Genomic DNA, 13,748 nt, shown 5'->3' with positions numbered 1-13,748 from the left:
TATTATTATTATTTAAGTTTTAATTTCTATTTGATTTCACTTATTTATTTATTTTTATAACACCTGAGGTGTGGAGGGATGATTTGGAATGGAAGCTGACGGGGGGACCATAATTTATCATGATAAATGGAGGATGAGGCCCTTCTGGGAGTTTAGTTGAGTGTATGGAGCACTGGTGGTCTACCTGAGTGGGCTTTCCTGTGTTCCAGGAAGGAATGGTTGGTGGGAAGGGCTCTGTTGGGCAGAACGGCTCCAGAAATGGGGCGGTTCGGCCAGAGAGGGTACCCTGAATGGATGGAATTACCAGGTGGATAAAGAACAGAAGTATATCTCTGTAATCTTGTAATTTCGTTTATTTTTAGTTTAATTATGTATTTATTTATTTTTGTCTGTTTTCTTTCCCTTTTGTGTTCCCCCCCCCCCCCTTTCTCTTTCCTCTTCTTTGGGGGGTGAAATGTAGGCAAGGGGAGCGGAGCTCTGTTGAGGGACAACCGAGTCTGTGTTGACTTTATAATTTTTCAATTAAGTTAGTTTGTTGTGCTCTCCCGACGGTGTCTGGATTCTGCGGTTAATATAGTGGTAAGATATAGTGGTGGTGTTAGTAAATTGGGATATACTGTTGGTAAGGGGAAGATTTTAGATAGTTCCTGGTAAAGTGATGGATTGAGCCCCCTGGTGAAATCCCCTCCGGATCATATTGCTGTTTGGTTATGGTTTATAATGGATGGTAATGAACTAGACCGGGTATATTTAGCTAATAGAGATAGTATGGGGTAGGATGTGGATCATTGAGGTTTTAACATGATTTTGTACTATGAAAATTTAATAAAGAGAAGAAATTAAAAAAAAAAAAAAGTATGATTTATTGAAATCACCTTTTTGTGAGGAAACAGAGACTGAATTATAGATGCTTCGAAGCTTTGTGTTCCCTTGACTTGGGTTTTCTCCCAGAGTGTTTTAAGCACTTGCATAGACGTAGTCTTGGTAGACAATGGCTCAGAAAATAAGCTCTGCAAAAAGAGAGAAATATTTTATCAATCAGATGTTATTTCTTATAGGGAATCAGTCGCCAAAAACAAGTATCAAACCTGTACAATGTAAGATATTATCCCATGTACTAATGCAGGCCTTAGAATTATTGTAGTGTTTTGTAAAAATGCCAGAAAAAAACGAAGAATTTATTCAATATCACAGAACAGTCAAAGAGATGTTGCTAAGGCTACAAAAGACTTTGTATCCCCCCCCCCTTCATGGTTCTGTCCCATCTTGAGTGTTGGTCAGGCCTGGTTTTCAGAACTGTATGGAAATCTAACACTTACCCTGTGAATTAAAATCTAGAGTCAGTGCTGGGAGAGGAGAGATGTGCCAGACTACAGCCTGTGCAGCATTGGCACTGCCTTTCCTACTGTTTCAAAAGATTAGAGAATCTTATTTTGGGACAGATCTGATTCACATATCGCTGGTGAAACATTTCCTCGTAGTTAGTAGAGATCTATAAGTATTTTTGAATGGTTTTATTGTGCATTAGACCAGGGGTGTATGCTTATATCCTTATATCACCGTAAAAATAGCATCCACACTAAGGCCCCGATCACACTGAGCAAGAACGTCGTAATTCCGCGTTGGAGAGCTCCGCCGCGGAATACTGCCTTGCTAAGTGTCTCACTGTGAGTGAATGAGAGGGCGCGCACTCCTCCGCAGCCGCCGATCTCCGCTCAAAGAAGTGACATGTCATTTCTTTGAGCGGAGAGTGGCGGCTGCAGAGGAGCGCGCGCCCTCTCATTTACTCACAGTGAGACACTTAGCAAGGCAGGATTCCGCGGCGGAGCGCTCCAACGCGGAATTACAACGTTCTTGCTCAGTGTGAACGGGGCCTAATGTAGGAAACAAACAATACACTGGCATTTTCTAGGAAAACCTCCTTTATTCCAATCATTCTTGCATCCTTTTTCCAATTAAAATATCTGCTGCACCTTTCTATCATTCTTTGGGGGACATTTATGAAGACCGGTGTACGTGAACACCTCTTAGTAATCTCAGCTGGCCTGCATCCAGTGAAGACTCTGAACAACAAATCTACAACTACTTCCATGTTTTGTATCATGACTAATGGCAGCGAGCAGAGGTAAATCATGATATATCATGGATGGATACCTGGCCTTGGTTTTTCCCTTGTAATTACATTGACTTATAGGGCCACTTAATATAGTGGTTTTGGTGGTTTCCTTACAGGAGCCACCCCTTGGCTGCGTCCTTCCGGAGGGATATCTGGCTAGTCCTGTGTTTTGAGACTCTTCAATGAGGCTCCACGGGCTCTTCTTTTGCATATTCATGATTCCCAGAGGCCAATGCACCTAGGACTTCACTGCATTGAGCGCTTTAACCAGCAGTTGACAGTGTTGTCGTTTGGCTGGTCTCCCTGAAATCAGCGATCTGTTTCTCTTATGATAAATCAAGTGCGAGAGGAGGCCACGAGTGGGGGTTACAGCTAGCGTACCCCAGGTAGAATGGGCGAATCTGGGCCATCTTACTGCCAGTGATGCAGATTTCATAAATGTCCCCCCTTTGAATGTAAGTTTCTCATTATTTTTCTGCTTGCTGCCAATGAATGGGCACATACGCTCCTTTACAGTGAGAGGCTAGAATCCAGAACAGACCTAAAGTTTCTCACATCACAACTTACACAGTGTGCAGTATAGGCAGGTCTCTATGAGCTAAATACATCAGCTGCATAAATCTCCCTCTGATCCTGATAATTTTCTGCAGTCTATCAGTATAAGAAAAATATCAGTGTGAAGCCCAGAGGATTATATAGGCAAGATATAAATGTAACAATATCTGATGAGTGAGTAGTTATTAAGACTGAACTGGTTGTAAGCGCCTGCATGAGAAATCCCCACTGTGTTCCCGTACAGCGAGGAACTAAAAAAATATATTAGAAGGTTGTAGAACTTTGCAGCATACAGTGATAACACAGGTACAGTATATATTTTATTTGCAGGACACAAAAAAGCAGTCAACCAGTAGATTCTCATGTAGTATTTTTGTGGATTATGTCTCTTTACAGCTCAGTAAATTGAGCTGCTGACCTCTCCTTCTTAAACTTCTAACAGAAATGTACCATTCTGCTATATTACAGACACAGTGGAGCTACACACAGGTCACACTCACTCTGTTGTCTGCTCACTTCATCCTACTCCTGTCTCAGAGGCCAGCACAAGACTCAACAAGACTCAACAAGTAACCAACAAGTCATCTATAATCTTGGACTGACTTGACGGGAACTGGTGAATCCCCTAGTGGGCCCCAAGGAGACATTAGGACCAGGCAGTGATGGACATGGTTGCGAAAACTCTTCTTAATACGTTGGTTTCCTTAGCTCCAGACACTGATCACTACACTGGGTTATAACGTTATCCACCATCAGAACACAGTGTACAGTGGCTGGTGCCGGCTGTTGACAGGACCCAATCGAAAGGGGGCAGTGTCTGGATCAGGAGAGACCTAGGAAGTGAGGAGAGGTGAGTATATGCAGGCTTTCTTTCTTAGCTAAGCCTAAATCCTTTCCTTGAAAAACTAACCCCTTATTTGCACCCTATTGTAGCATCAAATGTTGTAGGATACAGGATTTACAGTATGTATAAACATTGAAGCATAAGTTTTGTTTCCTTTTACTATCGGTACATTTTATCCAGTAACAAAGTCCAGTAAAACAACTTGTGGCTATGTGACCAGGACTTTTCTAAAGATAATGGGGGAGATTTATCAAAGGGTGTAAAATTTAGACTGGTGCAAACTGTCCACAGCAACCAATCACAGCTCAGTTTTCCTTTCAGCACTGCCTAAAGCTGAGCTGTGATTGGTTGCTGTGGGCAGTTTGCACCAGTCTAAATTTTACACCCTTTGATAAATCTCCCCCAATGTCTTTACTTTTCCAATAAATAATATATTCTTAAGTCCAGAAGTTTATTATTAGTCTTACCTATAATGAGATCTAATGAAATTATTTAGCTGGAGTCTTTAATTGAAATATTGACTCGGATAACATTCAAAAACACGCAGTACTTTAGCATGTTGGGCTTGGGTAGTCAACTGAGGACTATACTTTAAAATATTGGGCTTAAAGGGGTTATCCAGCGCTACAAAAACATGGCCACTTTCTTCCAAAGACACTCTTGTCTCCAGCTTGGGCAGGGTTTTGCTGCTCAGTTCCATTGAAGTGAATGGAACTTAATTGCAAACTGCACCTGAACTGGAGGCAAGAGTCATGTTGTCCCTGAAAGAAAGTGGCCATGTTTTTGTAGCACTGGATAACCCCTTTAACCCCTTCGTGCTGCAGCTAGTTTGGGCCTTAATGACCAGGCTAATTTTTCAAAATCTGACCTGTCTCACTTTATGCTCTTATAGCTCAGTGATGCTTTAACGTATGCTAGCGATTCTGAGATTGTTTTTTCGTCACATATGGCACTTTATGTTAGTGGCAAAATTTGGTCACTACTTTGTGTGTTTTTTGTGAAAAACATCAAAATATCATGAAAAATTTTAAAAATTAGCATTTTATGAACTTTGAAATTCTCTGCTTCTAAAAAAAGAAATTTGTAGCACATAAATTAGTTACTAAGTCACATTACCGATATGTCTTCTTTATTCTGGCATAATTTGGTAAACATATTTTACTTTTTTAGGGTGTTACTGGGCTTAGAAATTCATCAGCAAATTATCACATTTTCGTGAAAGTTTCCAAAACTGATTTTTTTAGGGACCAGTTCTTTTTTTAAATGGATTTAGAAGTCTGGTATCCTGAAAACCCCCATAAGTGACCCCATTTTGGAAACTACACACCTTAAAGAATTAATCTAGGGGTATAATGAGCATTTTAACCCTACAGGGGCTGGAGGAAAGTATTCACAATTAGGCAGTAAAAAAATGGAAAATTAAAATTTTCCAATAATATATACGTTTAGATTAAAGTTTCTCATTTTCAAAAGGAAAATGAGAGAAAAAGCACCCCAAAATTTGTAACGCAGGTTCTCTTGAGTACAACTGTACCCCATATGTGGGCGTAAACCACTGTATGGGCACACAGCAGGGCTCAGAAGGAAGGGAGCGCCAATTAGCTTTTCCAATGCAGATTTTGCTGAAGAAGTTTCTGAGCGCCAGGTGCGTTTGCAGTGCCCCTGTAGTGTCAGCAGAGAGAAAACCCCCCATAAGTCACCCCATTTTGGAAAGTGCACCCCTCAAAGAATTCATCTTGGTGTAAGGTGAGCATTTTGACCCCACAGGTATTACAGGAAAGTATTCAAAAGAAGACAGTAAAAATGAAAAACTCGAATTCTTCCAATAATATGTTTGTTTAGTTTGAAATTTCTCAATTTCACGAGGAACAAGAGAAAAAAAGTACCCCAAAATTTGTAACGCAGGTTCTCCTGAGTGAAAAAGTACCTCATATGTGGGCATAAACCACTGCATGGGCACACAGCAGGGCTCAGAAGGAAAGGAGCGCCAATTAGCTTTTTCAATGCAGATTTTGTTGAAGAAGTTTCTCAGCCCCAGGTCCGTTTGCAGCGCCCCTGTAGTGCCAGCAGAGTAAAATCTCCCAATAAGTCACTCCATTTTGGAAAGTACACCCCTCAGAAAATTCATTTTGGGGTGTGGTGACCATTTTTACCCCACAGGTATTAGAGGAAGGTATTCAAAATTGGCCAGTAAAAATGAAAAACTAAAATTTTTCCAATAATATGTTGGTTTAGTTTGAAATTTCTCAATTTGACGAGGAACAGGAGAGAAAACGTACCCCAAAATCTGTAACTCAGGTTCTCCTGAGTAAAACGGTACCCCATATGTGGGCATAAACCACTGTATGGGAACACAGCAGGGCTCAGAAGGGAAGGAGCGCCAATTTGCTGGAGCAAAACCGCAGCTAGTAATGGTTATTAGAATAGCACAGTTACTAAAATAAAATAAAAAAAATGAGATTACAGGTAATGTGATGTGGTTACGGGCAGTCTGGGGTGGTTATGGCCAACCTGAGGTAGTTACAGGTAATCTGGGGTGGTTACGGACAACATGGGGTGGTCACGGGCAACCTGCTGTGGTTACGGCAACCTGGGGTGGTTACGGGCAACCTGCAGTGCTTACAGACAATCTGGGGTGGTTACGGGCAACGTGGGGTGGTTGCGGGCAATGTGGGGTGGTTATGGATAAACTGAAGTGCTTATAGGTAATCTCGGGTGGGTACCTGTAATCTGGCATGGTTACCGCAATCTGGAGAGGGTCATTGGCAATTTGGGTGGTCAGAGGCAACATGCGGTGGTCGGAGGAAACCTGCGGTGGTCAGAGGCAACCTGCGGTGGTCAGAGGCGACGTGGCGTGGTCAGAGGCAACGTTGGGTTGTTACAGGCAACGTGGGCTGGTTACAGGCAACCTGCTGTGCTTACAGACAGTCTGGGGTGGTTACGGGCAACGTGGGGTGGTTACGGGCAACCTGCAGTGTTTACAGACAAACTGGGGTGGATACGGGCAACGTGGGGTGGTTACGGATAAACTGAAGTTCTTATAGGCAATCTGGGGTGGATACCTGTAATCTGGCATGGGCACCGCAATCTGGAGGGGGTCATTGGCAATTTGGGGTGGTCAGAGGAAACGTGGTGTGGTCAGAGGCAACGTGGCGTGGTCAGAGGCAACGTGCGGTGGTCAGAGGCAACGTGCGGTGGTCAGAGGCAATGTGCGGTGGTCAGAGGCATTGTGGCGTGGTCAGAGGCAACGTGCAGTGGTTACGTGCAATCTGGGGGGTTACATGTAATCTGGCGTGATTACGGGAAACCTAGGGGGGTTATGTGCAACCTGGAAGGGTTACAGACAATCTGGGATTGTTACTGCTAAACTGAAGTGCCTATAGGTAATCTGGGGTTGGTAAATGTAATTTGGGGTGGTTACGGGCAATCTGGAGGGGGTCACTGGCAATTTGGGGTGGTTACGGGCAACGTGCAGTGGTTACGGGCAACGTGCGGTGGTTACGGGCAACGTGCGGTGGTTATGGGCCTTGTGCGGTGGTTACGAGCAACGTGCGGTGGTTACGAGCAACGTGCGGTGGTTACGAGCAACGTGCGGTGGTTATGGGCAACGTGCGGTGGTTACGGGTAATCTGGGGTAGGGTTAGGGGTAATTTGGGAGCAAATTGGTCTCTGTCACTTTAAATTTTCCAGAGTTGGCTGGTTGTGAAGCGCATGCGCACTTCATAACCAGCCAGGACGTCGAGGAGGACGGAGCTCCAGGATCAGGTGAGTATATGGGGAAGGGGGGGGTGACTGGGGGACGGGAGTGACAGGGGGGGTGGGGGGCGACTTGGGGTGTGAGGGGACATCACTTTTTATCCCCTGTCACCAATCATTTATGGTGACAGGGGATAAAAAGTGCCGGCGGCACATGGTACAAGCGATCAGCGGTATATAGTATATACCGCTGATCGCTTGTACCAGGACTCCACAGGGGGGTCCCTGATGACTGCCCCATGCTCTCCGCTACCTCCGGTGGCGGAGAGCATGGGGCTTTCATTCATTTAAACTTTTCCATCCCTGCGAATAAACATCGTTTGTTCGCAGGGATGGCGGCGGCCATCTTGGAAATGATGGCCGCCGGGGGAGGGGGGTTAGTGATTCCCTTCTAGGGGGGGCTGATCTGGGGTCTGAGGGGACACTTATTTCATCTGAAATAAAATGAAAAGCAGCGGCGGCACCGGTAATCCCCTTTACCGACGGCTGCCGCTATAACGTTAATAGCGGCGATCGTCGGTAAGGGGGGGGGGGGGCCGGGGGGGGCCCCACACACTGCCCCAACCCCTCAGCTACCTTATTCTCTGCCATCGCCGTAAAAAGCTGATGGCAGCAGAATAAGGACCCTTAGTGACCGCCGTAAAAAGCCGTATCGGCGGTCACTAAGGGGTTAAAACCTGTATAGGCTCAGGAAGTAATCGTGCTCAGTGGGGCCCCAGAGGTGGCACTGTTAAAATCAATACAAAAAGGACATGCTATATATTTGCTGGATAGCTTTAGTTGTCAGGGTGTAACAATTCAGGCAGGGGTAAGTACCTTTGTGAGGCCAACAATTCCACCTAGGTATAGGGGTAAAATCAGGACCAAGTTTAAATGATTTTAAGCACACATGTACCTAGCTTTGCCACCCCAGCCTATCTTATACCCTATAGATATCAGAAAATCATAGTCTTTTATATGCATGGTAAGGTAAGGTATTGGCTACCATATATTAAAGTATATATTAAAGAGAACTATATTTTAACAGTGCCACCTGAGGGGTCACAATGTATGTTTTCTCTTTTTGTGTTTGATTCTGGTGATATGATTTTCTATTTTCTTTTAAAAGATGTCTTTTTTTAGTGATAGTACTATATATGCAGTTATCTGTATGTCAGACATATACTATCACTCTGAAGCTTTTACCGGTGCTGAGCATTAGTATTGGTTGCAGTTTTGATGTAATGTCACATTTCCTAGCTGCAGATAGACCCATTCACGTTATGATGTTGCACATGTACATTAGTTCGAAAAAAGATCACAAAATATTTTCTATATGTAGCTGTAGGCTAGGGCCCAACAGTCAAATACCTTGGTGGTTTCTATGCCCCCTGCCTTTGACCTTGATCTCTGATGTGTACATTGGCACCATACACCCTGCATATGCTAAAGCCGCAACCTCTTCTCAAAGATATACATTGTTGGGAGATCCTCCTGATGTATAACTAAAACATAAGCTCACAACAGTACGTAACAGCATCTTACTAGCCTTATCTCTGTTTAGGCTTTGTTGATATCTTGCAGCTTTATAGAACGATAGAAAAAGTCACGGCTTTGTGAAAAAAATACATGGCTTTTGCCATTGTTTTGAGAAAATCCTAACAAAACTTTGGAAACAAAACCATGACGTTTTATCATATTCCTCAAGATATTTTACTATAAACTGGATTAACTTTCAACAGCCTAAACACCCTTGCTCATTAGCTTATATGTCTGCTATTTTACAATACTATGGCTACAAGTAAAAAGGCTTTCTGGAGCATTTGATGGAAGTATGTTTCCAAGTAGGATAATGGAAGCAAAGCTAAACCTTAGCATGCAAATATTACATGATAAAACTATGTTTACAAACCGTCTTTTTCTGGATGTTTGACGGCCATCTCTTAGGACAGTCGTAATGTTGAGGCCAAATAACAGCCGTCATTATAACATAATTGCCATTATATGGCCTCAACATTATGGCCATCCTAAAAAACAAACATTTAACTCACCTGGGGCCTGTTCCTGGCATCGGCGCACCTCCCATACCGTACCCGGCGCAGGCAGTGTGACGTACACTACCTGCACCGGAGACGGTGATCCTCGAACCTCTCCCGAGCAGCCAAGCGTCTCATCGGAGAGGCTCGGCTGCCGGGAGAGCTTCGGTAGAATGGGAGAGGCTACGGGAACAGAGAGGGTAGTCATTTGATTGACGGACGCATTGAGCTGTGACACTCTGTACTGGCCGGGACTCCTGTGTTTTTTTTTTTTTTCAACTGGCACAAGCTGCCTTCAGGAGACTAGACCTGAATACAAGTAAGTATTAGCTTTGCTTTACAGCATGATAACTAAAAAAAAAAATAAAAAAATAAAATAATGTATATTGTAAATTAGCTTTATTTCACATCCTGTTTATTTAGATTTTGAAAGTTATAACGACAGGTACACTTTAAACATTTCTAATGGACCAATTCTAATGGACCTGGGTTGTTGAAACTGAATTTTACCTTAAATAATGTGTAGGCACCTCTTCTACTGAAGTATTATCTAGGTAATAATGATATCATTATTTTCACTAATCACTAATTTCAATGCAAAAATAATATTTTCTCACATTTCTTCTGATCTTTTAAATTAATCTCAGATTGTGCCCTTATTTCTCTGTGTTTAGTTTCTCATTGAAAATTCTTCTAAAAACTAATTTTAACCATTAACATATTTAAAGGTTTTGAACATGTCTTCCCTTTCTCCAGGCTATACATCTTTCTTGATTTTGATTTAACAGGATTTTCTGGCTTACAAGGGCTGCTTTATATAATATGTTAAATGGGAAACTATGTGCAGGTTCGTGCAAACGTGCATCGTTAGGTCAGCCTGCTACCTCCTTTGTTCATGCCAACCTTTGCATATTTAATTATGCATAAGCAGACCAGTCTTTATGAGGAGGTGTTGGGTGAGCCTAACGGTGCACTGGGTGGGGGGGGAAGAACACCCCCAGTGCTCTTAACTTGCTCATTTACATGTTTCCTTTTGATTAAAGCCCTTGAAAACGGTGGGACCTAGAAAGAAAAGAAGAAGACTGGTGCTGGAAAGATGAGGTACGTGGCTGCAGGGAGGTATCAGCAGGTTTGTTTGCATAAATCTGCTAATAGTTTCCCTTTAAGGTTTGGGGACCTAATAACAGGAACTAGAGGAACCTAACATATGTGAAGTAAAAAGTTGCAACTAGTTCTAGGTTCTCGTGGATTACAGGCATCTAGAGAAACAGAGGTTACTTGATTACAGCATCTTTTCTGGTAATAAACATGATGGGATGGGGGAATCTCTGGAAATCTACCAGCTTCAGTATGACCTTCTTTATTCAAAGGGTTGTTCTTCTGCAGGGAGTTTGTGAGAATTATAGCTCTCGCTTATACAGTTATATGGAAGTGTACTCAGAATGTGGCTGTAGGTAATGTACTGCCCAAGACAATATATTTAACAGTCTAGTGACAATATCACCCATATACACATAACACAAGTTTATTGTAACAGAAACTATAACTTGCAGCCTTCTGTGACTATAATTAGTATACATGCACACCCTAATAGATACACAAGCTGCAGAACTCATGGAACTGCTACTTCTGAGATGTAGGAGCTCATGTGGCAACTAAAAAGACAAGACTTGCTTGGGACTATTAAAGTCTGGATGTTTTCACTTTATGTATAAAAATGATGCACCTCTGCAAAGTGTAGGCATATATACCTTTAACCCGGCATTGCGGAGCAGAGCCTGCCTGACCCCCCCGGTGGAGCCTCGGATACTTACCCTTTGCAGCAAGTCCCGCTCTTGGACCCGGTCCCGGGACGAAGATATCGCCGTCGGCAGCCGTGACCAGTCATTCTCTATGGGCATCAGACTCATCTCTGGTAATTAGCATACAGCTATTCTTTGATCATCCAGTGGTAAGGAGTCCAGTGGACAGTGTCACTCAATGGAATGGACTCTTTAGCATGGATTTGCTTTAAATCTGCGCAATCAAATCTGGTGCAGATCTGCTGCAGATCCTGTACGTGTGTACGCACCCTTAATGTATTTCAGATCTGCGCCATCAAATCTGGTGCAGATCTGGAATGTGTGAACGCACCCTTAATGTATTGTAAGAAAAAAAAAATTGCCTCCTCATTATACTTACAATTGTTATGTGCACGCACCTGTTGAAAGAGAAACATAATGTGTATCCATATCTGTGGATGTCGGCTGATGAGTATAAAACTGGATTTGCTGTACAGACAGTAATGAGCCTTCATTGGGCAGCTGAAGAACAGTTTTGCTACACAGGTTTTAAAAGTATCTAGGAATAAACATGCATAATAACATATTTAGACAGGTTAAGTAATAAAATAATACAAACAATAATAATATCATCATCATCATCATCATCATCATCATCAATTTACTTAAGTGACCCCCAATGCTGGCAAAATACCACAGCCACCACATGTTTCTTATATATTGCTATGTTTTATATATTATTATTATTATTATTATTATTATTATTATTATTTTTCATTACATAGAGGACTTTAGGTATTGTTCTGCAAAGGGCACATGCATTTAGTAAGCCTGTAATACGGTCACCTTTGCCACCACATGTTTTATTGCTCCAGTAGCAATATTTTTTTGAGGAACATCCAAACTGCCAGCAGATGAGGAATTCCAAACAAATTCTGCTTCAAGACAGAAAATTGTACATAGTCCAATAATTTCTTTCTAGGACACAGTTACTGTGGTCAAAATGTGAGCTAAAACACAATATTTCCTAAGAATGAGCCATGCTAAAATGGTAAAATGAGCCAATTAAAAGGTTCACTAATAATGGATAACCCCTGTAAAAAAAGAATAAAAATCCAAAACCTTTCATGACTAACTCAAAGGTTACCTAGATCAAACCTCCCACACTACCACATTACATTGGCATACAGTTTGTAAGGATGGGGAAGTTTATCTCACTTTGGTATAAAGGAGCTCTTCACCTTGGATAGTTTACCAGCATAGCTTAAAACTATTGTTGGATTGTTTTTCCAAAAGAAATACAGAATGACGCCAATGCATTTTAAGGCTATGTTCACACTACGTATATTTGAGGCTGTATATTTGAGGCTGTATAGCAACCAAAACAAGGAGTGGATTGAAAACACAGAAAGGCTCTGTTCACATAATGTTGTAATTGAGTGGATGGCCGTCATTTAATGGCAAATTTATTTTAAAACAATTGAAATAACGGAAGTTATTTACCGTTATATGGCGGCCATCCACTCAATTTCACCATTGTGTGGAGAGAGCCTTTCTGTGTTTTCAATCCACTCCTGGTTTTGGTTGCTATGAGGACCTGACATGAGGACTAAATACAGCCTCAAATATACATAGTGTGAACCCAGCCTAAACATATAGATGCTTCTCTTCTGTTATGACTAAGAACCAGCCATAGCTAAGAAAGGTATAAGCTTGATTCAGTTTTTGTTTTGTATTCACACTCCGTGATATTATGTAATGACAGAATAAAGATGGCTGTTTATAAATACAAATGTTTTACATGCTGAAAAACTAACCAAAAAACGTCCTTATCCTACTTTAGCCTGTTTTCTGGATACAGTGCTATTCTGTGCATCAAATCAGTTTTCGAGTACAACTGTGTGCCAGCAAGGAGGTAGACTGATCTCACACACATGCATGTATTAAGCAACCAGAGGAGTAGAAAATCCCTATAGAAAACTCTCCTGCTCTGGACAGTTCCTGAAATAGACAGAGGTGGCAGCAGAGAGCACTGTGTCACACTGGAAAGAAAATACCACTTCCTGTAGGACATACAGCAGCTGATAAGCACTGAAAGACTTGATATTATAGAAGTAGTTTACAAATCTGTATTAATTTAGGCCAACAGTTGAGTTAAAAACTTTTATCTATCTGGAGTACCCCTTTAATTGTTATTTATGATTTTTTTTTAATTATAAGTCAATACTTATAATGTTTTTAGTGGTATCTGAGCTATAGCCATTAATTACCAATAACCCTTATCATTTGGTTTTCTAATTTGTTCTTTAAATGCAATCTGTCTGTAATCTTTAAAGTTTCACTGTTGTTATAACTCTCAAAACCTAAATCAACAGTAGATGTGAAATAAAGCAGGTTTGCAATTTATAACCTTTTTTTTTTTTGTTATTATGGAAAACACTCTTTTTTTCAGAGTCAAAAACAGGAAGTCCAGTGCTTCCCAGGCCATCTGAGCGCTCGCAGAGAGAAAGCAGTCATGTGATTGACAGACACACTGAGCCGTGACTCTCTGTACTGGCCGGAATTACTGTGTTTAGTCTTTTTTTTTTTTTAAAAAGCAGCACAAGTCTAAAAAGTCGTCCTCAGAGACTGGACCTGCAATTTACATTCATTTTAGTTATCATGTTGTAAAACAAAGTATA

At 41.7% G+C, this 13,748-nt stretch overlaps 1 protein-coding gene across 1 annotated transcript in view; it reads right to left on the bottom strand.

The window, feature by feature from the left end:
- Positions 1 to 13,748, bottom strand: part of VEPH1 (ventricular zone expressed PH domain containing 1) — a 219,614-nt gene that overhangs the window by 38,133 nt on the left and 167,733 nt on the right. Inside the window, exons 9-10 of the mRNA XM_069973855.1 lie at positions 11,487 to 11,626; positions 876 to 1,010 (exon numbers count right to left, since the gene is read on the bottom strand). Of these exons, the coding sequence (XP_069829956.1) occupies positions 876 to 1,010; positions 11,487 to 11,626 (275 nt within the window). The remainder of the gene's footprint in view (positions 1 to 875; positions 1,011 to 11,486; positions 11,627 to 13,748) is intronic.

Source organism: Dendropsophus ebraccatus, chromosome 6 (assembly GCF_027789765.1).
Source record: "Dendropsophus ebraccatus isolate aDenEbr1 chromosome 6, aDenEbr1.pat, whole genome shotgun sequence".
In the NCBI taxonomy this organism is placed as follows: domain Eukaryota; kingdom Metazoa; phylum Chordata; class Amphibia; order Anura; family Hylidae; genus Dendropsophus; species Dendropsophus ebraccatus.
Note: the sequence above shows the minus strand (reverse complement) of the source record. Positions and strands in the feature narration are given on the sequence as shown.